The 11,864-nt window shown below is 36.4% G+C and overlaps 3 protein-coding genes across 5 annotated transcripts; 2 read left to right on the top strand and 1 right to left on the bottom strand.

Annotated features, from left to right (window-relative positions):
• Positions 1–2,131: 2,131 nt before the first annotated feature.
• On the bottom strand, positions 2,132–4,342 carry LOC106443535 (mini-ribonuclease 3). Of its 3 annotated transcripts, none has more exons than XM_013885095.3 (6): positions 4,066–4,342; positions 3,864–3,994; positions 2,943–3,032; positions 2,665–2,717; positions 2,422–2,524; positions 2,132–2,342 (listed from the first exon to the last, which is right to left on the bottom strand). In XM_013885095.3, the coding sequence occupies exons 1-6, from the start codon at positions 4,289–4,291 to the stop codon at positions 2,214–2,216; spliced, it is 732 nt and encodes a 243-aa protein (XP_013740549.1). In that variant the 5' UTR covers positions 4,292–4,342; the 3' UTR covers positions 2,132–2,213. The 3 variants fall into 3 exon arrangements, with proteins under 3 accessions (XP_013740549.1, XP_013740555.1, XP_022545425.1); XM_013885101.3 differs by having other exon boundaries at positions 3,864–3,991; XM_022689704.2 differs by having other exon boundaries at positions 3,864–3,985.
• Positions 4,343–4,511: 169 nt separating this feature from the next.
• On the top strand, positions 4,512–7,519 carry LOC106443553 (DEAD-box ATP-dependent RNA helicase 20). Its single transcript, XM_013885111.3, has 10 exons — positions 4,512–4,752; positions 4,913–5,172; positions 5,574–5,753; positions 5,829–5,990; positions 6,075–6,229; positions 6,313–6,405; positions 6,489–6,574; positions 6,657–6,883; positions 6,965–7,198; positions 7,298–7,519. Exons 1-10 carry the CDS (start codon positions 4,697–4,699, stop codon positions 7,342–7,344), a joined length of 1,500 nt encoding a protein of 499 aa, XP_013740565.1. The 5' UTR covers positions 4,512–4,696; the 3' UTR covers positions 7,345–7,519.
• A 1,121-nt stretch (positions 7,520–8,640) lies between these two features.
• Positions 8,641–10,121, top strand: LOC106443563. The gene is made up of 3 exons (XM_013885119.3): positions 8,641–8,827; positions 8,904–9,098; positions 9,708–10,121. Exons 1-3 carry the CDS (start codon positions 8,779–8,781, stop codon positions 10,004–10,006), a joined length of 543 nt encoding a protein of 180 aa, XP_013740573.1. The 5' UTR covers positions 8,641–8,778; the 3' UTR covers positions 10,007–10,121.
• The last annotated feature ends 1,743 nt before the right edge of the window (positions 10,122–11,864 follow it).

Below are 11,864 nucleotides of genomic sequence, written 5' to 3'. Positions count from 1 at the left end.
TTTAGTCCATCTTTTATACATGGTTGTTAATGTCATAAGTGAGCTATATATAGAAAATGAAATCAAATTCGTTTTCTTGATGGAAGAAATTATATAAATGTCCACTCACATCAAAGCGGTGTTCTCTTTCGTGACACCTATGCATCCATAATCATGTGTGAACTTCTGATCATAAAGTAATACTATTTGTAATTAGACGTTATACATAAGAGATCGGAGTTTTTTTTTTTATACATAAGAGATCGGAGTTGAAAACAATATACAGAGATTAACATACACAATAATTTTAACAAGAGTTTTCTTGTTTGCATTAGACAAATAATATATTACAAAACATGTGACGTTGTCTGAAAACTTCGCTTTAGATCGTGTTTTTATAAGAAAGGTCCAAAGTACATATGTTAATTATCTATAAAATGTGTTTTTTTGGTTATATATATTATCTATAACATGCATGTTTTTGTACCAATATATAAATTTGTTGAACCAACATGGAATGGAAATCTGCAAACATTCATATACGGTTGTATTGAACCCAATACAGAAATATGCAAATTCATCGATAAAACAAGGTTTATTTATTCACAAAACATATTTTTTTTTCCAATTTCACAAAACATAATTCACTATTAGATAACTCAAAAATGCATCACTATCAAGGCATGATTAATCAAGATTCGAAAAAAACCATAGGTCAATAAAATTACATGTCTACGTCTCCACGTCAACAACGCGTGGCTCCGCATTTTAAAATCTTGATATCTCGACGTACGAAGAAAACTATATAGTACATTATAAAACAAAACTTAATTTTTTTATTTTTTTTATTTAAATCAAGAAACCCCATCATGTTTAGGTTTATATCAAACGTAGGTTATCGTTGTATAATCACTTGGGGTTTGATAAAACAATTCGGTTAAACATGTTTATCAAAAAATCAAAAGGTATGTAGAAATAAGAATAGGTAAATAGCCAGAGCAGGATAATACACAAGCTGATATAGCAAGGAAAGACAGAGTGGACCCCCGCACATGCAACGAAAGTAAAACTAAAAGGCCTATATAATCTGCAAAGATTTAATTTATCAAATTAAACTTCATAAACTTTAAAAATTATTCTTTTTTTTTTCATAGCACCTAATTTTTCATCGACGTCATTTTCGACCTTTAATCAAAGACTTATAATAGTCATAATAATTATTAAGAAGTTTGAATTCCATTTTCTTTTTCCTTAGTGATAATTTTGAATTTTGATTAAGACAAATGGGAACATAAGGAGCACATGTTATGTTGTGCACAAAAAAAAAAAAAAAGGAGCACATGTTATGTACTTCTTCATTCTAAATGATATTGTCAATTTTGTATATTCATTTATTCCTAAAAAATACATTTAAGCTATGATATATAATTACATTAATTTTTTTACTTGTAATGGTATAACATTATTTACTGCAGCTATGGAGAGGAATCTCATACTACAGACATAAGTGAAAGTGACAGGTCGGTGAAGCCGTAGAAGACCAGAAGGACACGTGTTCTTATGTAATTGGATTATACCCCTTAAGCAAAGAGTCATCATTGGGTTTGACTCTTCTCTTCTAATTCACACAAGCGGTCAGACGAACTTTCAGACACCCGTTCCCAATGTTTCCGTTTCGGGTCTCCTTGAAACGTCTTCGCTCTTGGTCCCACTACCATAACCGGTATGCATATCGTATATTATCGGACCGGGAGTTTTGGATTACTGATCGGGTTTAGGGGATACCTAAAATTAATCACTATTGACACCAAACCGGCAAACCCATAGGTGATTTTAGAGTCTCTGACTCTCTGTTCAAGAAATTTGAGAACTCTTAATAATTGCTGGGCTTAAGTCTTTCTATTCAAACCCATATATAGGCCCATGTAGAGACGGGAATGTTAGTCTTTCGGAACCGTCTCTCTACTAAAAAATGACATCGTTTTATTGTTGACTCAACTGAAGGAAATGAAAAAAAGTGGATGTGACTGAACCGAGTTGGACCGACCCTCAAAAGACATATACTCAGGATGTTACATTGGTTAAGTTCGGTTTAGGGCCATTTACGTGGTTTTTGAAGACCTTTCTCTTGGGACTTAGTTGTAACAAAACATCACCAAAACTTAGTAACGATTAGATTAAGTGGATTCAATGTTCTAAAACATTTTCAAAAGATACAGCTATATATATAAAGTTTATTTTAAAGCTGATAGTTTGTGCTTGGCCTCCTTAACCATTATCTCTGTTGAAGAACTACTTGAGAACCCCAGCTTCTGCATTATTTCTTCTAATCTCTTGCCGTTTGCTAGATACAAATAGCCAATCTGAGAAGTTCAACATAGTTTAGAAGGATAAATTTGTATTTACACTTATTGAGTTTCAGATTATGAAGAACAAACTTACAAGTGTTTCCAATGATGAGGCCTTGTTATAAACCGCAACACCAGCACGCCTAGTTGACCGTGTTTTAACCGAGCCTACGTTTTTTCCCCACCGAAGTATCTCTCTGCACCAAAAAAAGTTCTCATCAGATCGATTTAATATATAGTTTAGCCAGAGAACTTAGTGTATAGCATGTGATTCAAACAATCATATGATGAAAAGATGGTAGGTAGAACCACTAAATAACGGTGTTTTGCAACTGACCTTTCATCTTTAGTTAAGAAATCCTCATCAAGGAGCTTATGCAGCAAAGCATACTGAAGGGGAAGACACAGAGAACAGTTTAGGTTAAACAAGAACAAGAACAATGACAAAGATACCAACGCTGTGAGAAGAAGCATGCTAATTTACATTTTCAGGCTTAAAGTACTTGCAAACCGATATCAAATGTGTAAGAGAGATACTGGAGGAGTGAACATGTTAAAACAATATAGCGTACATACACAAGAAGACTAGAAGATAAAAATAAAAAAAAAACATACTTGTGCTTCACATCGCACCACTGCTCGAACACGGTCGTTATATTCTTCAATACTCAGTGGAGGGAAAAGAAAATGGCGACGAGCGTATATCTGCACAAAGCCAAGAGAAAATGATTAATACCTTGGAAGGAGTATCAACAAAGTGACTTTCCTAACATTGTAAACACAATCATTATGACAAGTACAAAAACTTATCTAAAATTACAAAGTACATGCTCATAGTGACTATCTTAATGCTATAAAGAGTACCATATTCATTCAGTTGATATTATTGCAACCTAAACAAGGATTAAGATACAAAAACTTGTCTAAAATCATATTAATTGTCAACATGAACATGATTATATTCTGACATTCTTGCATCCCCAAAACAAGAATGGTTTTGTACAAGAACTTGTCTAAAATCACAAAGCACAAGCTTATAGTGACTATCGTAGTGGTATAAACACCAGCTCGATCATCATTCGGTATTCTAAACAAGGATCAAGTACAAAACTCTTGTCTAAAATCCAGATAATGACTGTTAAATTCTCAATGCTGTAAACACTATCATTCTTCTGACATTCTTGCATCCTAAAACAACAAGGATTAAGTACAAAAAAATTGTCTAAAATTATAGTAACTGACAACATTTTTTCTAACGCCACAACCTCAGTTAATAACATGGAATGAGTATCAACAAAGTCACTGTCTTAATGTCGGAAACACAATCTTTAGACACTCTTGCATCCTTAAAAAAAACAAGGATTAAGTACAAAGAACTAGTCTAAAATCACAAAGCCCAAGCTCATAGTGAGTATCTTATTGCTACAAACACTAACATATCCATCATATGATATTCTTGCATCCTAAAGGACAAATTACAAAGAAAAGACTTTTGTCCTAAACAACAATCTCATAGATGGGAGTTAGAAGACAAACCTCGTAGATGGAATCGCCTATGTAAGCTAGCGAGGCAGCATTGAAGACGGATCTAGGCTTCCCCACTTTCGGCGGACTTGGAAACCATTTCTCATATCCAACACAACTATCTTCATCACCACCTATGTCTTCTTCATAATAAAGCAGAGACATTTATTAAGAATGATAACACTTCACGATAAAGGAAACCTAAAGTCGTTACCTTTGCTTGCGGGACGTTTCAGCAAATCAGATACGGAGACGCTAGTTGTTGTCAAGACTGTCGCCGCCGGAGAAGACGAAGGAGATGATGGAGGCACGAAAGAGGTAGTAGAATTAGGGTTTCTCTTGACGTTACGCGGCGCATTGGGGTTGTATCGGAGCTTCTTAGGCTTCGTGTCTAAAGCAGCTCTCACCAGACCAGAGCTTGCTGCTGATACCATCGCCATTTCTATTTTTTTTTTTAATTCTATCTCAGCTCTCTCTCTTGCTTTCAGTTTATGACAGTGATAAAATACTAAGGCGGTGACACTCTTATCCACGTGGCGAATTATGATTAGTCATTTATATAAAGTTTAATACAAGCCTCCCGTAACTTTCTTTACCCATTCCGTCATACGAGCATTGTCTTTCTTCTCCTTTCTCTCGGATTTGTAAACCGGACCCTAATAACGACTACTGGGGCGGTGACATTCATTTATCCACGTGGCTTATTATAATTTGTCCTTTATAGACTTTAATACAAGCTTCCTGTAACTTTAGCAATACGAGCATTGTCGCTCTCTCTCTCCTTTCTCTCGATTTGTAAAACCCTAACGACTAGATTTGGGCTCCTTAGTCGGAGAAATTGGATCATGAGTCGCTACGATAGCCGGACCGGCGATTCCACCTCCTACCGTGACCGTCGAAGGTAACTGTTGTTCGCTTTGTTCAGGCTTATCTGCTAGTGTAGCCCTCTCCACTCGATTGATTTTGATTAAGCTCGTATGTAGAGAGAAATTGTTCTCGATGGTGTGTGTTAGGAGGAAGAAGAAGTTTGCTTCATTTTAAAGTTTTGCTTTTTCTCGTAGTGACACAGGGTTTGGTGGAGCCTCGGGATACGGAAGCTCAGCTAGTAAAAGGGAGAGTAGTAGTGTCGGCGATGAGTCTCCAAAAAAGCCTGATTTGGATGGTTTGACTCCTTTCGAGAAGAACTTTTATGTTGAGTCTCCCTCTGTGGCGGCTATGACGGAGGCGGAAGTGGAGGAGTATCGAAAGAAGAGGGAGATTACTGTTGAAGGTCGTGATATTCCTAAACCTGTCAAAAGCTTTCGTGATGTTGGCTTTCCTGGTAAGTTCTCTTCTTTGTACAGAAGAGAGCTTAGTTGTATGTTCTGTTTGTTTTGTAATAAGAGTTTTTTGGTGAGTTTGTTATAAGCTTTCGTGATGTTGGGTTTCCTGGTTAGTAGTGTTCTGAGTATTAAAGAGTCTTAGGTGTATTATGGATGTTGTGTTCGTTTGTTATAGGAGTTTCTTGATTTCCTGAGAGTCTGTTGGGTTTCCTGTTAAGTTCTGTTCTGTTCATCCTTAAATAGTCTTATAATGGATGTTTTGTTCGTTTGTAACAAGGAGATGTTCTGTTCTGTTTCTAATAAGACTTTCTTGATTATCCCAGATTACATCTTGAGAGACTAGCTGAGCTTAGGTGTATCATGTATGTCTACTGATGAGAGTTTCTTGATTTTGTCCCAGATTATGTTTTGGAAGAGGTTAAGAAGGCTGGTTTTACTGAGCCTACACCTATACAATCTCAAGGGTGGCCTATGGCGTTAAAGGGACGTGATCTCATCGGCATTGCTGAAACTGGCTCTGGAAAGACTCTTTCTTACTTGCTACCTGCTATAGTCCATGTGAATGCTCAGCCAATTTTAGGTAACGCCTGATGATCTGCTTGTGAAGTTTTTTCTTTTTTTTTTTTTTTGATGTAAAGTTGTAATTTTTTGCCAGCTCCTGGAGACGGTCCAATAGTCTTGGTTCTTGCTCCTACACGTGAACTGGCTGTGCAGATACAGCAAGAAGCGTCTAAGTTTGGTTCATCGTCAAAGATTAAGAGCACTTGCATTTACGGTGGTGTTCCAAAAGGGCCTCAAGTGCGTGATCTCCAGAAAGGTGTAATTTCTCAAAGCTATTAGCTTTTCTTGTTCATTATAACATCATTCTGATGTGTGTGATTATATTGGTGTATGATTTTAGGTGTGGAGATTGTTATAGCTACTCCTGGGAGGTTGATTGACATGATGGAGTCGAACAACACAAACTTGCGAAGGGTTACTTATCTTGTTTTGGATGAGGCTGATCGAATGCTGGATATGGGGTTTGACCCTCAGATCAGGAAAATTGTTTCACATGTTCGTTCTCGTAACTGTGTCACTCTACTTAATATGTGCACTCTTGTTGCTTTTGTCTTTACAATCTCTTGAAACCTTTACAGATTCGGCCAGACCGTCAAACATTGTACTGGAGTGCTACTTGGCCTAAGGAAGTGGAACAGCTCTCTAAGAAGTTTCTTTACAACCCATACAAAGTAAGTGACACACTCTCTTTGTCTTTTCATATGGGTTTAGCTGTCAACGAAAACTTAGCAGGCTTCGTTGGTCTTAAGTGCAGGTGATAATAGGATCTTCTGATTTAAAGGCTAACCGTGCAATCCGTCAGATTGTTGATGTCATCTCCGAAAGCCAAAAGTACAACAAGTACGTCTTCTTACCTATATGCTCTCTCTTCACTAGTTATGGACATTGTTGTGAACATAAACTGTTTTGGCCTTTTGTACAGGTTGGTGAAGTTGCTTGAAGACATAATGGATGGAAGCAGAATTCTTGTCTTCCTTGACACCAAAAAGGGCTGTGACCAAATCACTCGACAGCTTCGCATGGATGGTTGGCCTGCTTTGTCAATACATGGTGATAAAAGTCAAGCCGAGAGAGATTGGGTTCTCTCGGAGTTTAGATCAGGCAAAAGCCCTATAATGACTGCTACTGACGTTGCAGCTCGTGGACTAGGTACTAATGCTTTCCCCTCTGTCTGCAGCATCAACTCTCTCTGACAAGCTAATAAACCTCTTTTGTTTTTTTGAACAACAGATGTTAAGGATGTGAAGTATGTGATAAACTATGACTTCCCTGGATCACTGGAAGATTATGTTCACAGGATTGGACGAACTGGTAGAGCCGGGGCCAAAGGAACAGCTTACAGTTTCTTCACAGCTGCAAATGCGAGGTTCGCCAAAGAGCTTGTCAGCATACTAGAAGAAGCTGGACAGAAAGTGAGCCACGAATTAGCATCAATGGGTCGCAGCACAGCTCCTCCTCCTCCAGGTCAGTATCACCAGAAACAAAAACACAGTTGTGTTCTGGTTTCACTAGATAATACAAAGGTTCTAATCTCTGGTATGTTGGTTTATGATGTGGAAACAGGGCTTGGAGGATTTAGAGACCGAGGAAGCAGAAGAGCTTGGAGCTGATGTCTCTGTTTATGTATGTGTTATTGGCTTTTAGGGCTCAGTGGTTTTCTTTTATTTCATGCTTCACTCTCTTCCTGAAACATTTGACATTGGCATCAAAACGTGAAACATGTAAGATAACATTTGATCCGATGGTATGATTTGTGGTTAAAAAACAAAACCAAAGATTTCGTAATTTTGAGTTTAGACAGTAAACTTTATTAATTCTAGCAACATAATTGATAAATAGAGTTGCTTTCTTTTTCTAATTTTCTTAATGATATTAGCAAATTATATTCAAATTACGTCATGAATTAATAATAACAAAAGTTACATTTTTTACATAATTTTTTTTGTAATGTTATGTAGTTTATTTTTTTTGGTAGGTTGCAGGAAACATGAGTCTCCTACTTTTTATTTAGAACAAAACAGAGAAGTTACATACAAACTTGTCGAGGTCTAGAAACCCCTTTAATATCCTCCAAAGAGATAGCACCAACACTATCAGGCACAAGCTCAAAAACATGCAAACCCAATGATAAAGAAGAAGCATAGTTAGCTAATCCATCTGCTAGACGATTAGCCTCCCTATACACGTGCGACACCTTAACTAACCAGTCTCTTGATATGAAGCCATAGCACAAACGTACTAGGAATGATAGAGGATTAGAGTCGTTAATCCCTGTCTGAAGAAAGCCCACCACACTCTCTGAGTCCACTTCCAGCTCTAACTGCCGATATTCCCGGTCCCATGCTATACATAGACCGTAATATACTCTCCACAATTCTGCCAAAGGTGCTGAACAGATTTCAATATTAAAGGCAAAACCTCCCTGCCACACACCATACTCATCTCGCATAACACCCCCCGCAGTAGCAAGACCCGGATTACCTTTCGATGCTCCATCTGTATTTAGTTTTATCCATCCACGCGCTGGTCTCCGCCATGATATCTGCATCCCCGCACGTTTCCGAACTCGACTGCAATCCCTAAGTTTATCATGCGCTGCTAGCACTTCCCGAGCTTTCTCTTTAAGAAACTTCACTCTGTCTCGACACTTTCCTTCGTCTCCAGAAACATAACCACATCTCCATTTCCAACACCACCAAACCGTTAGAGCAAAAGTCGTGGGCCTTTTAATGATTTAATTTATCAAAAAATTGTTTTTTTTACTAGATCAAAATTTTGGTGGTAGATATGATCAGAGTAATCCACAGAAATGCTAGTAAATAGGTTGACAAGTATGAATTTCAAAACAAAACCAGAAAAGTAAATAATTTATTAAAAAATATTATTTTTGGGGTGTAAAATAAAGTTAAAATAAAGAAAATGTGTGAAAGTCCCAAGTAAATCCATTGAGTGGAGAGGAAGAAAAAACATAAACATAAACATTTACGAAGAAGAAGAAGTAAAGAAGATCGGAGGAGCCTCGGAGAAATCGAAAGAAAGTCGCAATGAGTGAAGAAGGACCCAAGCTTTTCACTAACAAACCCAAGAAGAAGGGTAACTGATTCAAATCCCTAATCATGATTTTGCTCTCGTGATTTCACTTGTGTTGATCTCCTTTCGATTGCTTCAGATATCATCGCCCAGCTGAAGCACGTCGAAGCCAACGGAACCACCGTTGTTCCTCCGTCAAATCCCGCTGCAGCCGCGGCGGCTTCGTATACGATGGGCGGTGCTCCTCCTCCACCTCCGCCACCGAAGGAATCGTTCGCTCGAAGGTACAAATACATGTGGCCGCTTCTCCTCACCGTCAATCTCGCCGTCGGAGGTAAAAATCACCCCTCCAAAATTAGGGTTTAAAGATTTTAGGGATTTTGCATGGGTTTGCGTTTCTTAGAGCTTAGAAATTGATAAAGCACAAAGCTTTACTAAACCTTTATCTGAATGCCTGAGCTTTTGATTGATTGATTGATAGATAGATCTAATGTACAAAACTCATGATGATAAGCCTAGATGATGATCTAATGTAGTCATGTCAGTGGAGAGAGAGATGATGATGATAAGCCTTGTTTACTGTCTCTAGTGATAAACAGACTTTGACTCATTTTACCTTTATACCTTGTTTGTCGACAAAACTTTTCTCCCAGGTTTTTGTTGGTATTCTTTTTTTCGTCGATGGATGCATAGATGATGGTGTAATGTAGTAGATATGTAAGATTATTACATTGATACCTTTGTTCATCAAGGTTTGTTTCTTTAATCGTTTTTTTTTTAATTCATGATCATGGAAATACTAGTTTCATTTGACTCGTCCATTGAATTCTTTGTGTGCTGTGTGATAAGCTGTCGATATCTGTGTAACCTAGTTTTTACATGCCTTCACAGAGAATTTTATGACTTAGTTTATTGGTGGTTCTTGGCCTTATTGCTTTTGCAGGTTACCTTTTCTTTAGGACTAAGAAGAAGGACATAGAAGAACCTGCAAGTGAAGAGATTGCTCCTAAATCAGGTTCAGTCGCAGCAGCTCCTGTTACCATTGAAAAGCCTGTGGCTGACCCAGTGGTGGTCAAGGCACGCGAGCCAATACCGGAGAAGCAACAACGTGAGCTCTTCAAATGGATGTTGGAGGAGAAAAGGAAAGTAAAACCGCAAAACGCTGAAGAGAAGAAGAGGATTGATGAAGAAAAGGCGATTCTCAAACAATTCATAGGATCCAAAACTATTCCTACTCTCTGATTCAGTTTCAGCTTATGTTGATTTGGTTTCTGTTCTTATTCTTGTGGATGTTTTGCTTTTGGAGGAAGCAAAAGAACAGTTTGAATGTTGAAAGCAGTAACTTTGAGGACTCATCCTTCATCGTTCCAATGTTAGGTCTCGTGTTTCTGTAGATAATTAGGAAAGAGGACTGGTGGAAATATAGCTCTTCATCAAAATCCTTTTTTCTTAATACAAAACAATAGTCAATATTATCATAAATATTTGATTATGCTCAATCATAATTTTATTAAAATCATTTGTTAATACAAAAATTTCTCATTAAATTTTTTTTTTTAACAAAGTAACTCACTAATTTTATTAATAAAAGTTTTAAAATGCTAATTTAATACAAATAATAGTATAAAAGAAGAGAAATTCCCTTAAATAACTCTTTTTAGTTTATTTTCACAAAAATAGTATTTCAAAGAGGAAAATGACCAAAATATGTTTTATTAAAGGGTAAATATATATTTATATCTATAGGGTTAACTAGTCTAAGACTTATGATTTATAGTTAAGGGGTGGGGTTTAGGGGATGAAATCAAATTTTTAAAAATAAAAAATAAATATTAAATTTTCAAAATAAAAAAGTTATTTTCGGCCGTTTTATTTTTTGAGGGTTATTTTTGTGACAAAATTTTTTAAAGAGGCTATTTGGAAGAATTTCCCATAAAAGAAATATAAATTAGTTTTACATATAAACAATAGTAAAACAATTATATGAAAAATAAATAAATAATGCTCTTTCACATTATAGACCCTACTTGATGACTTGAGTTGTTTTCTCTCTAGCTGGCCCTCGTGATCGGATGAATAAGCTCTCATCCCTTTTAAATATATTCTAGCCAACAAATACGTTGATTATAATTTCTAATGGTTATTCTATACAATAGCATTCTTTGGCAAGGTGAAACGTTGAATGCTAAAGAAAATGTTTTCTTCTGAAGATTTGAAGAGTTCTCATTTTTAACAACATGAATTCTTCACTTGTGGTAGATAAACTCATCAATACTACTCCACATACATGGAAATGGAGATAATTAGAATTTTGGTTAATCTAATAGATGCACGATTTATTCAGAGTATTCCATTGAATAGGAAGCAGACCACATATAAGGATGTGTATCACTTTACACAATCATGGAAGTGTACAATTAAGTCTGGATACCACATAGAACATATGTATCCAGATAAAGCAACACATGAACCGATTTTTGGACCAGATACTAATGTTTTAAAGAGTTTCTCTTGAAAACCCAGGTGCCCACCAAAGATAAAACATTTCATTTGACAAATTATTTCAGATTGTCTACTAGTGAAGAGAAAACTAAAAATGAGAGGAATCAAATGTAATACACAGTGTGCTCTATTAAACAATAAATCATGTCTTATTTAAATGCCCTCGGGCGATTTAGGTATGAGGCTTCTCAAGGATTTTGCACAAACCCAGACACTTTCCTATGCAGCCGGTTTTCGCCAATAAAGATGATTTGTTATGGAGAATAAGAAGATATCTAGAATATTATCAATTTGCATGGATACTTTGATAGGTATGGAAAGGACGGAATTCCAATGTGTTCGATAATATTTTGATAGAGATCCTCGTGATATCTTATAAGTGGCAGAAACAGAAGCAATTGATATATCGGTGCTTTTGCTAGTTTATTACCTATATTTTGAGTTTGTACCGAGTCAAATTATGTGTTTTGGAGTATTTTGGAATCTTTTGGTGTTATTTATTTTTGCAGGATTTAGGCTGAATTGGATTCAAAAAGGCAATTAAAGGTGCAAAATTGTGTAGATGCACCAAACATTTTGTAACGGATAGATGACTTTT

The sequence above is a fragment of the Brassica napus genome, chromosome A8 (assembly GCF_020379485.1).
Source record: "Brassica napus cultivar Da-Ae chromosome A8, Da-Ae, whole genome shotgun sequence".
Taxonomy (NCBI): Eukaryota; Viridiplantae; Streptophyta; class Magnoliopsida; order Brassicales; family Brassicaceae; genus Brassica; species Brassica napus.
The sequence above is the reverse complement of the archived record's forward strand: the minus strand, read 5'-3'. Positions and strand labels throughout refer to the sequence as shown.